Below are 19,351 nucleotides of genomic sequence, written 5' to 3' on the forward strand. Positions count from 1 at the left end.
CTGATTACATGTTACTACATTTACAATGACTGAATAAAACTTTTTAATTTTACCTTCTATGAGGGCTAGTATAATATTAATGCTGATCTGAAGGTCGCTATTATTAGACTGTAAGATTTGGAGTAGGAATTTTTATTTACCAGAGGCTTGAAATTAAATAAGAGGCATCTTACCGACAGGAATGGGTTCTGATTTGTCCATCTACTGCTGCTACTCCCCACTCCACTTTATCAGGGATGTTTTTTTACCACTATTTACCAAAATTTTCTACCAAGAGTCTTGATTTCTTATAAGGCTCCCCGTTGCACCGATTATATATGGAACAGCCCTGCTATCAAACTTGAAAAAGCCAGTAATAACATTTAGCACTTTTTGTTACAGGATGCTGCAAAGGGTTTGACAGTTTTAAGTGTTTGATGATTTGATTTGAGTCCTTGGCTATACTTCACAGGTGTGTGGGTGGGGATGCTTCCTTAGATATTCTTAATGGATGTCAATTTTTCCAGCCCAGTATGAGGCTGGGTAAATGTTTCCAAGGGCAAAGAAACCAAAACTATTTTTGGGGAAAGAAATGCCTAAAGGAGCCTGGAAGCTTTGTAAACCAGGACTCTCTAAACCTAAAGTCTCCCATTCAAAACCATCTGTGAAGTTACACCTTGAGTGTACTACCTGTAGCCACCTGTTACCTGCATTCTGTCCAATCCACAGTATTTTGAGAAGCCATGGTTAGGATTTGTACAAATTCTTGGGACTATAGCCAAATAAATGACGTTGAAATAAATACTAGTGCTTGCTAATTGCAGTGTATCAATTCACACACCATACAGCATTTTCTGTGGGTTTTTTTTTTGGTGGGTATTTTTTTTCCCTCTAATTTGAACAGGTTTTTTTTAAAAGATTTCTTAGTGTCCTCGATAGGTACACATGTTTTTAAAAGTCTTGCACACCGCAGGAAGAAAGCACAACTTCTGTAGCAGATTTTGTTACTGCAGGAGCTGTATAGAGGCTTGATATATAAAATAAACTTATAATCTGCTTCCTCCTGTGCTAATGGGTGGAAGCCTGAGGAGTAATTAGTTTGTCACAGAGCCAGTTTCTTAGTAATGATTGATAAATGGTTGTTTGTACATAGCCCACACAGACACAGGGTGCATACCAACAGTAAACCACAGATTGCAGGGAGGTCACTGGAGCCTCCTAGCCTATCTTCACTTAAACGAGCATTACATTTAGCTGCTGCGGAAAATATCCAGACTATTCTGATAAACTCTTATCTGATGTTCGGGTCCTGTATGCAGAATTCAGATGAATCATTCTGATGTGCAGATCACATAGATGTTCACATGAATCACTTTGTCCAGACATTTCATTAGGTTTTTTTCACCATTTCAGAATCAGTCCAACTTCTGTTGAAATCATGGGGTACTGTTTTGACTAAAATGATGGGGCCAATCAAATATGTGAAGGATGTGATGCTGGCATGAGAAATAGGGTGCTGCCTTTTTATGCTGGTTTAGCATTTATATAAAAAGGACATAAAGTTCAGCTGACAGAGCCCTAAAGGAAAGTAGGTCTTCTGCTAAGTACAGTAGAAAACAGATTTGCAATTATCATGGTGATTAGCATAGTTATAAATGCTTATGGAGGCTGAAAAGGACAGCAGTCGTTCTGCTTATTCAAAGCTTCTGCTGCAAGCAGTTAGGAAATTTTTGGTGCTTTGAAGTTTGCCTTTGGCTTACCTTCTTTTACAATATAAATGAAAATGCAGCTTAATTGTGATTAATTAGTTAATTAGTTACTGCTGTGTCTTTTAGCTGCTTCGCAGTAATATTTTAAAGTATGGTTTGCTGTGTGTTTTATTATTATGCTACGAATAGAAGATTCATAAGTATCTCACTTTCATTGATAATTTTGCTTTATTAAAGACTAATTAGATTAACTTTTGATCAGTTCCTCTGCTATACTGTTATACTTCTAGATCTAATATACAGAAAAACTGAGATCTCATCTATTCGGAGCAATTAATAAAACACTTAAAAGCACATGCTCAGTACATAAAGAAATAGTAAATAAGAAATCCAGCCTGATGTGCAAAAGCATGAAAATATGCCTAAGAAAAAGCCTAATGTAACTTTCTTTTGGACAGCCAGATAACAAATTTAAACAATGACCTTTTTCCTGAAAAACTGCTATCTAAACACTGAACATTGGTTTGTAGAGATGGCACTATTCATTTTCACTGATCCACGTTTTATATGCATTAATGTAAACTGTTTCTAGGCTCTTAAAAACCAAAAGCAATCTAAAAGGTGAACTTCTTAAAATTCTCACCTGGTCGGCACGGCCTTGTTGTTTCTTGATGGCTGGCAGTAACATTTTGCCCATCAAGTTAGACCCTTTTCAAAGTGAGCTCAGTAGAAACTCCAATCTCTCATTTCTCTAGTAGGAGTAAACAATGGGAGAGCTTAGAACAAGACCGCTGACGCCGCTGCACTGCCCTCGGTGGTGGCACCAAACTCTGTGTATACATGTGATTTCCCCTGCACATACATACACATAATCCTTTAAGCTTCAGCTGCACGCTCTTATTGGCACAGAGGGCTGTTGCAAAAACAGGGGGCCTGATCCTGCCATAAGGACAGTTCTGCGTACTGTGTTCATAATTGTGAAAGGGATTTTTAGGGGTCTTTTTTTGGAACGGACATACTGAAAGGACATTCCTGTGGTTCGAGAACAGTTCAGCCTTTGGTGTAGTTACGTAACAGGAGACAAATAGCGGCTGCATCAAACTGGGAGAGCGTTTTCAGTGCAAGAAAATAATTTTTGCCATAGGAGTAGCTATTCTGCTGTGCATGTTACAGAGTAATAAACCTGGAGCAAAATAAGCCAAACTAGCAAAAATATTATGTTAGTAAAATTTTATTTTCTTTAGAGCTACTCATCACAGCTGTGTTTCTGGAGAGTCATATCCCTTCCCGCCTTTGAAAAACAATGCTATTTAGCAAAAACCTGTAACATCCACTTGCCCTCTGGAGAGTTCAGACAGTAACCAACATCAGACCTGAAAAAGAGCCAATGTGTGCTTTAAAAAATATTTACTGTAAACCTCAGAATTATTTTAAGCATTCAGAAATAACATTTTAATTAAAAGAAAAAAAGTAAGGAAAATGCTACTGCTGTATCATCTTACTTTAATGAGATGCTAGGTAAATGTAAATTCTTTCAATTTGAATAAAAAGCATGTAATACCATGGTTCTGGCTACTTAGCTTGAATACAAACAGTCCTTAAATAATTTACCTTTTTAAACTGCAATAAAGAATTAATTTATGTGTTTTCCTTCCTCCTCAAAGCAATAAAGTGTAATATATGCTTTTACTTATCAACCAAAAATGAGCTGACCCCTAAAATGAATGCAGAATTTGTCATTCATGTTAGGCATGTATATAGCATCTGTATTTTCTTTAGTGTATTTAACATACCTGTATTTTTTTTACTTTATACCATTAGTTGCTTATTTTTATTCTTACAGTATCTTATAAGCTAAAACTTCACAACGGGACTCTAAGACAAACTCTAAGGTTAACACCTGGGAACTTGAGAACTTTTTTGATTGTTAATATTTACGACCTAACTGTTTGCCTAGTTCAGGTTTTTTTTTTTTTGTTCCTTTTGGCTAAGCTTTTATTGTTTATATAAAAGTAAAAAAACCCCAAGTCTCTATTTACAATCTTTATAACATAGCGGCTCGGTTTGTAGGTCCCACGTTAATATTTTCCATTAAAGGCTCTATTGTTGGAGAATGGTCAAATTGTAAAATAAACAAGCACTTCTTTAATCTCAGAAGTAATATTTCTATGAGAAGGCAATGTGGGGCAGCCCGGGATTATGCTTTTTTCTTTTTTTTTATGGTTTGTAATATTTTATGCTTATCACTCGTTTGGTTAAGCCACTATGCATGGTTTGTATTTTGAAATACAGAGCAAAACCCCCAAACCTTGTTGATTTACGTTTGATAACATAGCAGTGACAGCTGGGCATAGAGTTTAAGGTAAAGTGTGCTTTCCTTCTGAAATTCAGACCTCATAAACTCTAGCGCATAGGCTTTTTGCAGGAGAGAAATGCAGAGATTGGGAGATGGAATAATACTCTTTTGGTCTCTAGGGAGAGCAGAGGGTAATAACGTGGCTCCTTCAAGTCTGTTGCTCTCTTGGTTTTACAGAGGCGACTGCTTGCTGTCATAGGCCCTGCCAGTCATCACTTACTTCAGTTTGCACTGTCCACAACCTGCTAGTTTTGACATGATCCTGGTCAGGTTTGTCTAACACACTTCCCTGAGGCTTGTTTGAGTGTGCAGATACTTAATCCCCTACATGGTTATGCTCTGTAACTATCACTTGTCAGTGATCGTCTGGAGTAACCTGGGGTAGTTGTGGGGCAGAGGAGACTGTCATGCTTTGACCAAAAAGGTCCAAATTTTAACAATATCCTCACTTGTAGAACTTGCCCAAGTATTTCTTGGGGCAGACCCATGGGGCTTTGTGCTGAGACTCTGTCCTGGCCAGACAGCTGCAAGGGGGCTGCGTGAAACAGTGAACGAAGGTGTTTGAGGTTTACTTTAGCGACTTATTTAACTCTGCCTCATTGCAAAGTAAGCAAGTGCCAGCCTCAGTAAAGGTGGAGCCTTTTCTGTGATCTGCCAGAAAAATTAGCCCATACTTAAAACACCTTTAAACACAAGCCAGATGTTTTTTCTGTGCATGTGGTAGAAGTCCAGCTGGATGGGAGTCCAGCCTGAGAGTGAAACACATACATAACCTATCATACTTTACCACCACTGAGCAGCAGGGATCACAGAAGCCTTGGGTGTCTCCTCACATGTTTAATTTTCAGATGCAGTATACTGTTGCTATTGGCTTGATTAACATGCTGAATTAAATATGGCAGTTCCCTGTCCATCCTCCCCCAAATACAGTTCTCATTGTCGATGGTTCTATGAAGTTAACGCACAGTCCTAAAGTTCCTAATTACAAGTAACTTTTTTTCATATGAAATTTGTAATTGAGCAGTGCACGTTTTCATTTACAGAATAATTCATAGTGGTTCAGATGACGAAGTCACCACATTTTTGAGGTGCTGATGTTTCTGACATGCTGCCATATCTGATATGAATTGATAGACAATTCTGGTAATACTTTTTACTTAAAGGAGCTAAATAAGACGAAACCTAGGAAGTTCTGTTCAGTTTTGTTTGGCAATACAATGACTTTCAGAAGTTCATCTTTTAGGAGTGCTCTATGGAGTAACTTAGACTTAGGTACTGAGTTAGTGATTCAGATGGATTAAACAAATCACAAGGTTAAAGTGAAAGTAGTTATTTAGGACTGTGGTTGCCAGAATATTATTTTTATGAGCTGAAGTGGTTTCGTTGAAGCATCACTATGGCATTAGTGAATTAGTGGGTGTACATTTGGACCCATGTGTAAATTGTCTGTAGAGAATAGTTATTCATATAAAAGGATTATCAGAAATATTCCTCAATATACATTTATCTTAAGCTGAAATGATGGTACCTTCAGAGGAACGCAAACTGTTGGTGCTACATGGCAAAGGGACTGTGGTGTGGGCAAAGATCTCCTTGTTCAGTGCACAGAATTTGGCCAGTCCCCACTGACATTTCTTCTTATTTTTCAGTACTGTTGTTTTAAGTGTAGAAGTAAGATGTAATATTAATGGGATCCATTCAGGACTGTTTGTGTTTTATCTTAGTGTGAGTATTCACCAAGGTCATATTTGGTTATAACATGCCTGAAAATGCATTAATTACTTAAAAAATGAAATTGCATGTGCAGATCAGCTGAAGTAAGCAAGGCTTAATTGTAAATTTTAGAGTAGTTGCTTTAGAACTGCCTTTTATACAAGCACACCTTTTGGTCCTCTTCATTTTTTTTAATCTGATACAATATTTCAGGTTGTAAGCACTTTGATGGAAAACCTTAAAAAGGCGACCACAATTGTACCAGTGCTGCAACCCTATTAATCATACGTTCATTCTTCAGAACCAGCGTCTCTGGTTTGAGAAATTCAACCAGCTTTCCCTAAGGGCCATCTGCAAACAAGCTCTGCTGAAACTTGCTGCGGTGGCTGGATGCGCCGCTGCCCTGACGGGACGGCACAGCCTCCCTCCTGCCAAGGGTTACTGGCCTCGTGGCAGCCTCAGCAGAGGGACACATGTCCCTGCACTCTCGCAGTCTGACTTCCAAAATGGACCACAAAAGTCCACCCTTTTAAGGGGCATTGCAGTGAACTCAAGCTGCTGAGTCAGGTGCATAAACGTAATTTTCCTTGCCCTGGCTCCATCACTACAGGAGTGGGAACCTCCAGTGGGTCAGTGGCAAACAGGCTGGGAGAGGAGCGATAGCATCTGGATCCATCACAGCTCCTTCCTCTGCTGGCATGATTCAGGATCCTCATGTGGTTTTCATGAATATCCCTCACACCTGCTAACCCAGCTAATTCAGAGAAGCTTTCCAAAAGTATTCAGAGCTTCTGATTCACTTCAGCAGCATGCCTTTTATTTATTTATTTTGAAAAGACCATGATTCTGTTTCAAAAATGTGGTTCTCTGCTAAAAACGTAGGACAAAAACTGAGCGTTGCATACAAATAGGAGTGATAATAATGGGCAAGGCAGGAGTATTTGTGTCTTTTCTAGTGAGTAGGCTTTATAACTTGGGCTCCTTTATATTTGACATCTAATTTGAATGGCCAAACGACGAAATTCACTGTTAGGTCATTGCTTGTGTAGATGTATTAAGAGACGTATTCTGGTGCATCTATGTGCATCTTTTGTCTCTGCATACTTTGGATAATTTTATTAGTTATTGTTTGAAAATGTCATTTGGCATTAAATCAGTTTATTTAGCTATTGTGGGCTAATCCAAACATACAGAATACACTGCTCCTGACCTTCTCCTGTCAGGCTTTCAGCAGCTCTTCCCTTTGCAGACCTCAGGTGGTGGGGACAGTGGAAGGGCTTTAACCCTCTGGGTGTATTTTGTGAAGACTACAGGACAGGGTGCAGGCACTACAGCTCACCTTGCAGCACAGGAGAGGAGATGTATAAGAAGGGAAGAAGTCTAGGCCTTACTGTCTTCCTTAAGAAAATGCTTGGGTACAGCCTCCCCACCCTTCAACCCTGTAAAAAAGATGTAAAGCAGGCAGACTGCATGCTCTAGACGTGGCTAGCTGGCAGGATTTCATAGCCAGCTGACCATGAAGCGCTCCTAGCTTCTAAATCTGCTTGACTGAGCATTGTTTCTTGAAGCCTTCCAGATTTTGGTGAAAATTATTGCACACAAATCTTTTTAAAAGAGGTTGTATGGTTGAAGAACTATTTCTTTTAAAGGATACGGAGAATGGAAATGGACTTAAAACATCATTTCCTCTAGCTGTCCATTTTACTGTTGCCACTTTTGATCTATGTTCATTTGAAAATACAATTTATTAATAAATCTCTACCCCGACAGGTATTCTGATAGCGTGAATCTGTTGTATTTGTTGTTAATAGCAAATTTTAAAGGGAAGAAAAAAACAGAGGAAGAATGCAACAAAAATCTTGACTGCAATGAGTAAAAATTAGACTGTTTGTACTATGAGAAAATGAGATAATTATGGCTATATCCTGTGCTCAAAGAATGAAAATATACAACATACATGCTATGTGGAAATGGGAGAGCCATGACACTAGGACAGATTCACTGAAATATTTTCTCCAAAATAGTACTTAATAACGTGGGGGTATATTTTCAGTTGAGGACTAAAACTGACCTGGAGAGTGTTCCTGGAGTTTGGCAGCAGGAAAGAGGATGGTTTACAAACATTCCAGACCAGGAAAATATTTGGAAACCAGTAATGCAGGCTTTGGCCACTACTTGTAAGCAGCAGTAGGTGCGTGTTTTGTTGCACTACAGCCACCTGGTAGGTAAGTGCTCCATTTGTGCGTTAACAAAAACTTCCCAGCCAGTCTACTTTGCAGTTGTTCCATATCAAATTTAATTTTAGGCTTACTCTTCTTTTAAATCTGCAGAGTAGGTAGAGCCATTGTGGAGTCTGACTCTTTGTTTCTAGATTTTAGAACTATTTTTTGCCTTTAAGTGGTAGCGAAATCGTTATCTGGAATTGTTTGTGTTACATGAACCATATCAGAACAGTCTATAAAGTTCAGCATTTTCTCCAGAGTGTCTGAGATCCTACTACAAAGAGTACTCGCATCTTAAGAGTCTGACACCAAGTAGAAATAAAAGGCTGAAATAACAACACCACTAGCTTTCTTTAATTAATTGTATGTTTCTGTACTTAAGCTTTAATAGTGGAAAGTATTGCTTTGAAGACTACCTACAGAACTGGTGGATGAGCAGCCACTTAGGGTGGCACTTCAAAGAGAAATACCCAAAAGACCAACAGAAGGGAAGCTGCTTTTGGATTCTCTCGGTTCCTCCTGGCAGCCCAGAGCTTGCAAAGGAAAACAACCTAGAAATGGTTGTCCTAGTTTGTACGACTTACATAACCAGCTCCCAGCATATAAAACAGGAGGTGGAGCAGCCATACAAAGATCCACCTGTGCCTACCATAGCTGCTGGGAGAATCTTACCTGACTTTAGCAGTTTTTCCCTTCCTAGATAAGGGAGATCCCTCACACTGTCTCCAGACAAGAAACTGGTAACATTCAGGAGCCAGCTGTAGCCCTTGGTTGCACTGGTGCCTATTTGAGATTCAAGCCTTTGCGGTTACTCCAGATTTATATCTTATTGCTGAAGCAAGTCGAACAGATCTTGATTTCTACCACTTTTTTTTTTCTGTTTCTCTATGTGCAATATTGCTGTAGTTGATACTAAAGAAGTAGAAAAAAGTATCTGGAAATGGAAACCTGAATTTTACAAGAGTGCTCAGTCTTTTTCCTTTAGGATCAATTGAAGCTCCAAGAATTGTGCTTTCATGCTAATCGTCCTGTCCTATTCTTAAACTTCACCTTTGCAGCCATGCTGTAGCTCCCATTAACCAGCATCCCAGACACAGGCTAGTACTTTGTTGCTGTAGGTGACAGCTCCAGCTGGTCAGCATCCTTCGTCTTGGCAATTGTGCTCTTTGCCTCCCTGTTGGTGTCAGCCATCCTCCCAGCTACCCGCCACAGCACATCCTCTGCGCTGACCTAGTCAGCTTGCAGCTTGCTGTCTCTGTCTCCTTTGTTATTTTCTTCCCACAGCTCTGCTAATTCTGGAATTACATGCATGCTCTATCATTGTCTTCAGGTGTCAGCTGTAACACTACTGCAGAGGTGTTGAAGTTTAGTGCCATCATTTAAGGGACAATTAGGAGACCAGGCTGAGGGTAGCTGTTACTGATGATATAATAGGTAAAAAGGATTGAGAAAATTTATGCATTTGGCAGTTCTAACCAGTTTTTACACTTTATGTGAAATTAGACCCTGAAAGGAGGGACTTTTTAATAAGTATGAAATTCTAAAATGTCACCTGTGCCCAACTTCTACAGACTTTATTATCATTACCTCTGTAAGAATTAAAAGACAGTTCATGTCGTCCAGAGCAGCAAATATTGTCAGACAATGTGTAATGGAAATTTATAAGAGCCAATATTTAACATCTTGAAATGAGAAGCATCCAGGATATTTTTTTTTAATCACTTCTCTTGAATTCAGTATACATTACAGAAAAATATGAAGGTAAATATTAAGGTATTTTCATCAGATGGTTTTAAATTAATCTTTGGATTTCCTTTAAAAAAAGAAAATAAAGAACGTTTGATTAATGGAGGGACAGGGTACTCTTCAAATTGCTGTCACTCTAAAGTGTGACACTGAGAGAAAAATTACATAGAAATAATTCCATTTCCATGTTTAAAGCTCTGGTTATTTGAGTCCAGAATGCTTTTAAAACATCTGTTCTAGGCCTTCATAATGCAAATTAACTTTTGGTAGTTAGATTAATTTATAGAGGCAGAACAAAACCCCACTGAAATTAGTAGATCTGGTGTGGCCTGGGGTTCTGTCTCATAGGGCTGTTTGCAGTACTTTTTTTACTTTTGAAGTGGTTTAGAATGCTTTTTCCAACTACATATATGATGTTCTGTATATGACAGATGAGTGGTACCAAACCTGAAACCATCCGACAAAGTAGTTTTCCTTTGCTTTGTTTAGGAAGATCTTTTTGACTGTACTTTTATTTAAAGTGCACTGCTGGGTAATCATGGAACATATATCTGTTTAAGCCAAATTCAAAGAGTATCATGAACTGACACCTGCTTAAGTCTTTAATTAAAAGCAGCTTAATCTCTAACAATCTCTACATACATAAGCAGAAGGTATCTGTGTTTAATGTGTACTTTGAACTGCCATTCATTTAGAAATCAAAGATTTGTAAATGAAACACAGTATGCTAGACATGATGATGTTTGACTGGAATCTCTTCTTGGTGGCGTAGCCTAATTTTCCGGATGCTGTCAGCCCCTGGGAACAAATTCTTGTTAAAAGTTATGTATAAAGTGAAAATATAAAAAGGCTATCTTAAAAAAAGTGTGTGTATCAACTAGATATAAAACATATTTAAAATAGGCAAATATATACAGCGGGGCATGTAGTGGTGAATTGCTCTTCCTTGGAAGGGTCAGCAGAGGGAATGCTGTTTATATTTCCAGACATATATATCCTATAGAAAGAGATGGATTTTTTGTATTTTTCCCAACTGTGTGAATTTTGCTGGGATAATGTGTCTTAAAATTAAAGGCTGATCTTAGTTTAGTTAATGTTCAGTTAATGCTTATGAATGTTGGTTCATATTCTCTTTCTCAAAACTCTCAGCTTTTCTACTCCTAAAGACATCCCCAGTGTTCTTGAAAGAAATGTATAGACAATCTTGTATTTTCTTTTCCTTTTTATTTTTTCTTTTTTTTTGGCAGCTGGGGATGGTAAATGGCAGTAAGTGATAATAAGCATCGGTTTTAACTATGGAAGAGAAAAAGAAAAAAGAAGAGCAGCCTCTAAAGGTTTTGCAGACCCATAGCTGCAGTTACCCACTGGCGGCATCTGTAATGATTTCCAGCATAATACTATGTCTGATCTCACCTCTGCTATCCTCACAATCAAGTTTAACGTGGTGTTTGAGAACCTCAGGCTCTCTCCCAAATAAAAAACATTTAGTAATGATTCTTTTTACAAAATGAACATGGTCTCCTCTGCCAGGAAGGGAGACTGAAACTTTATAAGGGAAAGATGAACAAAGCCCTTCATTTGTGAGAGGGAGGAAGCTGGTAGGGAGAGAATGAAGGTTTATAATAATACAGAAATGAGTATGAAGGGGATGTAGATCTCAGCAGGAAGGAGATTGGGGCAAGCTGGAGGCATAAAGCTCAGTGGTGATAAATAGAGAGGAGTAACTTGTGAAGGAGACATGGATAATGAAAGGAGGCCCTGGCCTGGCTGTGGAATGGAAGGTGGCACATGTACCAAGCCAGTGGGGTGGAACAGGGGGATGTGAGGAAATCCCCAGTACGTGTAGTGAGCTTGGCTTGCATGAGCTTGGAAGCGTGTAACCCTTTCAACATGCTCACCTTGTCTATCTTGAATCATTGCAGTGTCTGTGTTATGTGCATGTTGAGTTAAATTACTAGCAAGGACCTGTGGTAATGCATCCAGAAAGGAGATGAACATTCCTTGAAAACACTTCAGAGCTGATGTTTGAGAGTACAATGTTAAAGGCGTTTGCTTTTGACCTCCTGCAGAGCTCACCAAACTAGTTTTGGGTAAGACAAGACAGCACAAAGAACTTTGGCTTGATTTAAATGTGAGTAGTCATGCTTTTAGGATGGAGACTTAAAATGCTGAAATGTTAGGTGGTTGGTTTGGTTTTTTGTTTGGTGGTTGGTTTTTTTAAGAAACTTTCTGTCACCCTCATTCTATGGTTTGTTTATATTGCTAGTTTTAAAGTATTTGGGATATTGTTTGGGTCACTGTTACCTGCCGTTTATAAATACGTTTGTACTTGCTGGGGCCAATTTACACTGTGATACAAAGAACTCAGTGTGATAATCAAAGGATCATGGTACTTCACCTTTGGAAAGATCAGACCTAGTGTCTCTACAAGCTGCATTCACGGAAAGGCAGCTGAGGTTATTGGGGGGGGGCGGGGAAGTATTTTAACTGAGACACAGATATTTTACTACGAAGTTGATTGATGGCTGTTGTCATTGCATGTCCAAAACTCATTAAGGTAGATCTTTGTTTGCCCTCTTTTCTCCTGTCTGAACTTTGATTCAAAAGCTATACCCCCCAGTGGAAGATTTCACTTCAGATTTCAATTAGGAAATTGGGAGTATGAGATTAAATATTATCCACAGCTGTTTTTCTATGATTATTTAAAAACCTACTGCACCACAGTATTAGCAAACTAATATGTCTATGATTATAATAGGTGGCGGGAATAAATGAAAAGATAGTCTGAATAAATTCTGAATGCATTCTGTTTAATATATTTAAAATCTTAACTATTTTTTACTGGACTGAATCAATCATAGAATAATTCAGGTTGGAACGGACCTAGGAGGTTGTGTGTCCAAATTCCTGCCCAAAGCAGGGTCAGCTATGAGATCAGACCAGATCCTGAAAACCTCTGAGAATGGAGACTGTGCATCCTCTGGGCAACCTGTTACAACGCTCGATTGTCCTAATGGTAAAAAGAAAAAAAATATTCCCTTATATGTTGGAATCCATGTGTTTTTCAACTTAGGCCCATTGTCTTTTTTCATCTCACCACGCAGCGTTGTAAAGAGCCTCAATCAGTCTTCTTAATAAGCATCCTGTAGGTGCCACGTGGTGTTTGTTAGGTCCACCCAAAACCTTCTCTTCTCCAACGTGAGCAGGCCCAGTTCCCTCAGCCTGTCATCACAGGGCAAGTGTTCCTGCCCCCTGGCTGTCTTGGTGCCCTCCCCCATTCAGCTTGCTCCAGTTTATTGAAAACTTTCTTGTGTGATGGGGGTGGTGGTGGGGTGGGACAGACCCAAAACTATGCAGAGAAGTATTAGGTTGGTCTCTATGCAAGAAAATACTTTTTTTATAATTCTGTTACGTGGAGGCTTAGGGAGGTTTTCATATGTTTTGTATCTGGCCAATGGGATCAGACTTTTTTAGTAGAGTGTCTTGCAGGTGTATACCTTATGGAAGTCTTTTCTAGGCCAACTTGAGGTTTTGGGATAATGGACTTTTTATCTTTTTGACAATGGCACCTGAAAGGATGGCTGTTCATGGAGTTGCATGCATGTAATGGGTTTATGATCAGCCTTCAGTGAAGAATATAAATTAGAAGCTTGTCTTGCCATAGCTGATATCTTACTCAACATATCCTTTCTGTCTTTACACATAGACTCTAAGATTAGTGTGGTCAAGTATATTGAAAGTAATAGAAAACAGACACAGAAAAAATTGTTGCATGTTTAAAAAAAATCATAAAATGAAGGAGGAAGAGGAAGTGCATCATTTATTATAACACCATGTAGACTAATGAAAAACATACTGCGGACTGGAAATTTGTTAAAAGCTGAACTCAAAAAGTTTCCATTCCCAAAAATGCCTCGGGGCCTCTGGCTGTAAGCTTGTGGCTAAAGAGGCCCTTTGGTAAACTGACATAAAAAATAACTACTCCATAAACATTCAGCTCCTGTTTCACAATAGTTGGAAATAAGTTTTTAAAAAGTGTTACCTATTGATACTGACTGTACTTTATCAAAGGGAGTCAGTGCATTTATGGCTAGAATATTAAATTGGGAATTAAACACTGGGGAGATGGGCACTGGGCACAAAAATGTTACGTTCATTGGACATAGGAGAAAACAAAAAAGATTAAGTGACTTGCTGAGAGCAATAGAGCAGCACTTGGTACTGGCAGAGCTGCTGTTAACATTAAATAATTCCTGGCTTCTAGTCCTTTGCTTGTTAACTACACCTGGGTGAACAACTCACCTACTCCCCACCACTCTGAGCAGGTGCCAGCCTTTGCACTTGAGCACGTTCTTCAGGCTGCACACAATTACACCCACAGAGTGCTGATGGTATTTGCACCGTCAGTGCTCAGATGATGGTACTGGCCACTTGGAGAAGACTGAGTTTTGTGTCTCCCTTTAATCTGTTTGGCTCTCTTACAGGTGCATCTTCCCTGCAGACTTAGCCCAAGCTGATTGACTGGGTGTTGGCTTTGCCTTTCTCTTCCTCCCTGATCAGCCCATGTCAATGTATAAAAATCATTAATGTGGGCTGTGGGCTTTCAGGCACCTTTAACTGTCATGATGGGCCAGTGGTGCAGGTGGTGGGGACCATCATAGCTTTGATTCCTTCTTCGGATGGACTGGCAAGCAGTTTGCACAAATAATGCTGGTTAAACCTTCTGAGTGTTGATATTCCTCCAGTCTGTTTCTGCAGTTCCTCTGCATGACAGAGGTTCCCCTGCCTGGCAAGGAGCGCTGGAGTGCCTCAAGATCATGGGACACTTCCATGAAGTCCAGATTTCACAGACCTGTAAAGATGTAGTAAATTGGATATATGTTTGTAGGAGACTGCTTAGGTGGCTGGTTTGTAATCTCTGAGGAGGAGGACGATCTGGGAGTAAATATTGCTTGCCTTAGTTAACTCTTCAGTGAGGGCTTAGTAAATTCTTACAGTGCCTTTCCACAGAAGTGAACAGTAGGTCGAGAAGTCCCAATTTTGGTAATTATTTTCACTGTTGTATATTGGTGAAATAAACATATACAAAAATAGTCACAGTGTATTGCTATAGCTGTACTTACGTGAGGTGCAGCCCAGGAGAATGTCAGTCTGAGATTGAGCCACTGGGAGGAAAAAGAAAAGAAAGAACAGGTTAAGCAATTGTTCGTCAGTGGTTGAAAGAAATTAAAAGAAAATGTAATCAATTCTGATAAATACAGATGACTTTTTTTTGTCTTATGTCTCACTGTACCATGCTCTGTGTAGCATTTACACTATCCAATGTTTTCATCCAATGTTTAGAAAATCTAGAACATAATTGTTAATGATGTTTGGTGTTGTGTTGCTGCATGTACTGACTTGACTGTAGCTGAAAAATGTGATAGAATTACAGTATCACACTGGTGTTGATGGTTTTATTTACATTTTTGAGGTGAACCGAGGATCTTGAATAAAAATTATAGATTGGTCTAAAAATAGAGACATACCTTCCTTCTCCTCACTGAAGATGTCATGCTTGGTGGGTTAAAACTGACACGTAACAGTTCCGATACGAAATATTTGTCATGTAATATGATACTATGATAAATGTCAGTTTGGTTTGTTATTGTAGAAAGTAGTGGTTTTGGCATACTGTGTTACGCTAATTTGCCTTGGATACTAAGTGTGTATTTTCCCCTTTGCGCATTGTGGGGAAAAAAATATGGAGAACAAGTATATTTTATTAAATAATAAAAAGAAAAGTATAATATATCTGACAGCTCAAAATTTGTAACCATTATTTCAATATGCAGATGTAACTTACCTAAAGGAGAAGAAAAATGAAGTAAACCACTAATTTCCCTATGTCTTACAGTAAATGTATATGTATACCCACATATATATGTAGGCATTAAAGACGTTTAAGGGTTTTAGCTTAGATAAATGATTGAACAGTAGTATTAGGAGAACAAGATAACTTTTAAGGATAGATGGGTTTTCCCCTAAAAAGAAAGATTAACTAGTTCAAGGGTACTTACCTATGACTGAATTTTGAGGTAAGCAGGATGCTTTATTTGGGAAAAAATTGTTTTAAGATAGCAGCCTGTGCCATTTCATTCTTTTATATTAAAGTTTTATTGAGATGTGCATTAATGGTCTGTTAAAGATCTGATCTCTTTCTGATGCACATTTTTCCTTCCCCTTTTCTCTACTATTAGCACTGGTTCTGCTCTTTACTACCAGATGTTACAGTCAGAGCTACCCAGCATCTCCCCTGCTCCACTTGGCCTCTCTTTGTCCTCTGTTTCACATATTGTGGCTGACATTTCAGGACCGAAGGAAAATAAACGGTGCAACCAGTATTTTGCTTGCAATTTTAGTCTCACAATTTGATGAAGAATAGTAAATAGAAGCATGAACTGCTATTATTATGTGGTCTTGATCTTAAGAGAAAGGGATTTCTGTGTATCTGACATGGCTAAATTGTATTTGTGGTGTGTCACACAGGTGGAAATCACCTAACACCAACGGTAGTGGTCTTAAACTATGCTGTAGTGGCTGGCTGCTTGGCCACAGACTGGCTAGCATCTCTTCTCAAGCACAAAAATAAATGTGTCACTAATTCATGTGAAGAAAAAGCCAATCTTCTGTTTATACTGTCATACAAATTTAAGTTGTGTTGAAGGCCCTAGTAAGTCAGCTGCTCCACACATTAGAGCAGAAAATGTATGTGGAGAGCTCTTTTCCTCTGTTTGTTAGATGGGAAGGAGGTTTTAAGTAGGTAGCGGTGGATGTGAAAAGGCCTGGCTCTCATTGCTGAAGTCCCACGTGTGGAAGAGCTGCAATATCTTCTGGAGCTCTGGGAGCTCCGCCCATGGAGGGACAGGCGATAGGAGATAACTTCTCCTGACTAATGCAGTCCTTCAGTGCCTTAGCTGTGGCCAGTGGCCTCATATCCATGGATGTAGGGATATGACTGGAATTTGACATGTGAATTGTTGTGAATTCAGCTGGCTAAGCTGCACAAACTTAGTTGTATGCATGGCAAGGTGCAATACTGAGATGTGCATTCCAAGGGCTGCTGTCGTGTGCTCATGGAGCAATTACGGGTGGGTTGGAAAAACGACCTGTCCACAGTGGTCACCCAGCAGTCACCAAAGAAAAGCTTTGCTGCTGCTAACCTACTCCAGATTCATGAGACTAACGTGTATCTCATTGACTTCCTCCTTAGTGACTCAGTAGCTCTTCTGGATTGATTTGATTTTCTTGCTTTCTGATCCTTGTTGAAGTACAGTTTCTTTTATGTAGTAAACAATGTTTCAAGAAAGATTAAATCACAACATGAATCATAACTGAAATGCTGAGCTGTACACACTGCTCTTCACGTCTGTAAGCCTGTGGAAATGAATAACAAGTTTTGTAGTGACAGGCTTAAAGTGGGTTTGCAGTTTTGCTGGGGGCTGAACCCACTGGCTTTTGTCTTTTAATGTAAGCAACTTCAGTGGAATAAAAAGCTGGTTAATCACTTTGAAGTGAAGTTGTGGCATGGACAGAATGAGCATAGTATTTCTAGATAGCTGAAAGAATGGAGTACTTTTTCAAATGTCATATGTAATGTATAATTTTATTCGTGAGGCCTGTTTTATATTCTAACAAATATAAATCATGTATCGTATTCATCCTATATAATTCTGAATCACAACATAAAATTTTGCAGCACTATAATTAAGAAAAATGAAAGAGATAAGGAGTAGCAGCTGTACAGCTAATGCAGGAGTTAATTTCGATGCGTGTTTTAGACCATTAAGTACAATAAAGCAAAAAGCGTTGTGTTGCCAGCACAAACCAAAGGAAGGCAGTTAACTACCACTCCCTTCCCCTGACCAGCATCGCTGGGGATACCGTAGAGCCCAGGCTTCACTAAAATTGATTCATTAGTTCAGGCAGTAGCATGTACTAGGAATGTGGAAGAAGATATAAATCATTGTTGCAGATTGTCTTTTAGCAAGGAAAATATTTTTTATTCTGCATGGGAATATAAATTTTTCTCTATGAAAATGTTTTTATCCTTTCAGGTTGGAATACATTTTATAAACTTATTTAACAGTTTGAGAGCCAGGAGTTCAGGGCTTTTTTTTCTGCCTGTCAGGACTCTCCGGAGGCTGAGATCTGCAGGCCATCCAATACATCATTGTTCGCATTGTACTTTTTTTTTTAACAAGTCTGAAATGTTTTCCTTGTGTGGTTTCGCAACCCCATATTCTTTTTCCAAACAGCGTGAGTCCTATCGCTAGATCAAATTTAGAATTCACTGCTTCCAACAATTGTCTGATGCATCCACATGTTTACACAGCATGACATTGGCATCCAGATAGCGTTGTCAAAGACTCCAGTCAGTACTACTGTTTCATGCTTCCTCCCTACTTAAAAAAAAACAACACAAAGCTACAGGCGCAGTTATTCTGGTGTTTAGGGAAGCCGTGAATGGCCCCTCTACTTCAGCCACCAGTATTGTCTCACAACATTCTGAAAACAAACTTTTTTAATCTGGTATAAATGAAAACGTCAACTCTCAGGTGTTTTATCATTCCTTGTTGTATCAATAAATAGATCTTAAAATGCTACTGGATGGGAGACTGGGAAATAACACTTCCAGACCCAATCCTTTTTCTGTCCTGAGTTCCCCAGACTGAATGAAAACTTTTATCTGCCTATGGCCCTACTACCAGCATGAGTACTGCTGTCTTGCTAAAGGTCCCAGCTACTTCTCCCTGCCACTGTATCTGTCTTTGTGTTGATATAAGCATTTGCGTAGCCTTATGGTGAATCAACTCACCCATCTGATGCGTCTGAAAACCAACCTACCAAGTGGCAGGCTCAATCGCCTGGCATTTGCATAGCATGGGAAGACCTTTTGTAATTAACTTGCCCATGTATTTTGCAAAGTGTGTAATTCCTGTTCTCTGTGATTGGATGTAAATAAATCAGTAGCAATTACTTGGCAGCAACCTTCCACAGTCGTTTGCTCTGAAGAAACTTAGTCCCTTGTAACATTAAGTGAAGGAAGGGGGGTTTGGCTAGGACACCAAAACCGTTCTTTTTTTAAATGCCCTCATGGGATCTTTCACTTCCACACAAGCAACTGCTTGAACTGGCCAAGTGGTCTTGATTTAATGCTGCTTTATGAACACTACTTGTCCCAGCTGCAGGATGTCATAACCTCTATTTCCTTAGCTTAGATTTGAAATCTGGAGCCATATGATTCAGATAAACCACAACTGCCCTCACTTTAACTTGATGTATTTGTTTTGAAAATACCATTGTTCGCTCCAAGTTTTAGCTCCTAAGTAAATTAAGCTGATTTGCACTGGTAAATTGGGAGTACTTACCAATTTGATTTAAAAAGAAATAAAAAATCCTGCAAAGAAAGCTGACGTAATTTTTAACTCACGAGTGCCAATGACAATACTTAAAAAAAAAGATTTTTTTAAAATAAAAAATTATAGATTGTCCATAAGATAAGTGTAGCTCTTATGCAAAAATAATTTCTTAAAAAAATAATTGCATGTTGTACAGTATTTCAGTGAAGGACAGGAAGCTCCCAA

At 38.9% G+C, this 19,351-nt stretch overlaps 2 protein-coding genes across 19 annotated transcripts in view; one reads left to right on the top strand and one right to left on the bottom strand.

The window, feature by feature from the left end:
• The window catches only part of CHLSN (cholesin), a 140,751-nt gene that overhangs the window by 59,199 nt on the left and 62,201 nt on the right, over positions 1 to 19,351 (top strand). The gene's annotated exons all lie outside the window — the stretch shown is intronic.
• GPR146 (G protein-coupled receptor 146) overlaps positions 1 to 19,351 on the bottom strand; it is a 54,645-nt gene that overhangs the window by 14,518 nt on the left and 20,776 nt on the right. For 4 of the 15 annotated variants that reach the window (XM_075104924.1, XM_075104930.1, XM_075104929.1 and 1 more), the window contains one exon: positions 14,849 to 14,890. Coding sequence is in view for 8 of the 15 variants with exons in the window: in XM_075104940.1 (XP_074961041.1) it covers positions 14,849 to 14,890 (42 nt within the window). In the remaining 7 variants the exon portion in view is untranslated. Of the gene's footprint in view, positions 1 to 2,331; positions 2,440 to 3,009; positions 3,062 to 8,651; positions 8,763 to 10,312; positions 10,524 to 12,608; positions 12,736 to 14,848; positions 14,891 to 19,351 lie in introns of those variants that run through there. The other 11 variants (XM_075104935.1, XM_075104936.1, XM_075104934.1 and 8 more) reach the window with 8 other exon arrangements.

Source organism: Phalacrocorax aristotelis, chromosome 10 (assembly GCF_949628215.1).
Source record: "Phalacrocorax aristotelis chromosome 10, bGulAri2.1, whole genome shotgun sequence".
NCBI classification, from domain to species: domain Eukaryota; kingdom Metazoa; phylum Chordata; class Aves; order Suliformes; family Phalacrocoracidae; genus Phalacrocorax; species Phalacrocorax aristotelis.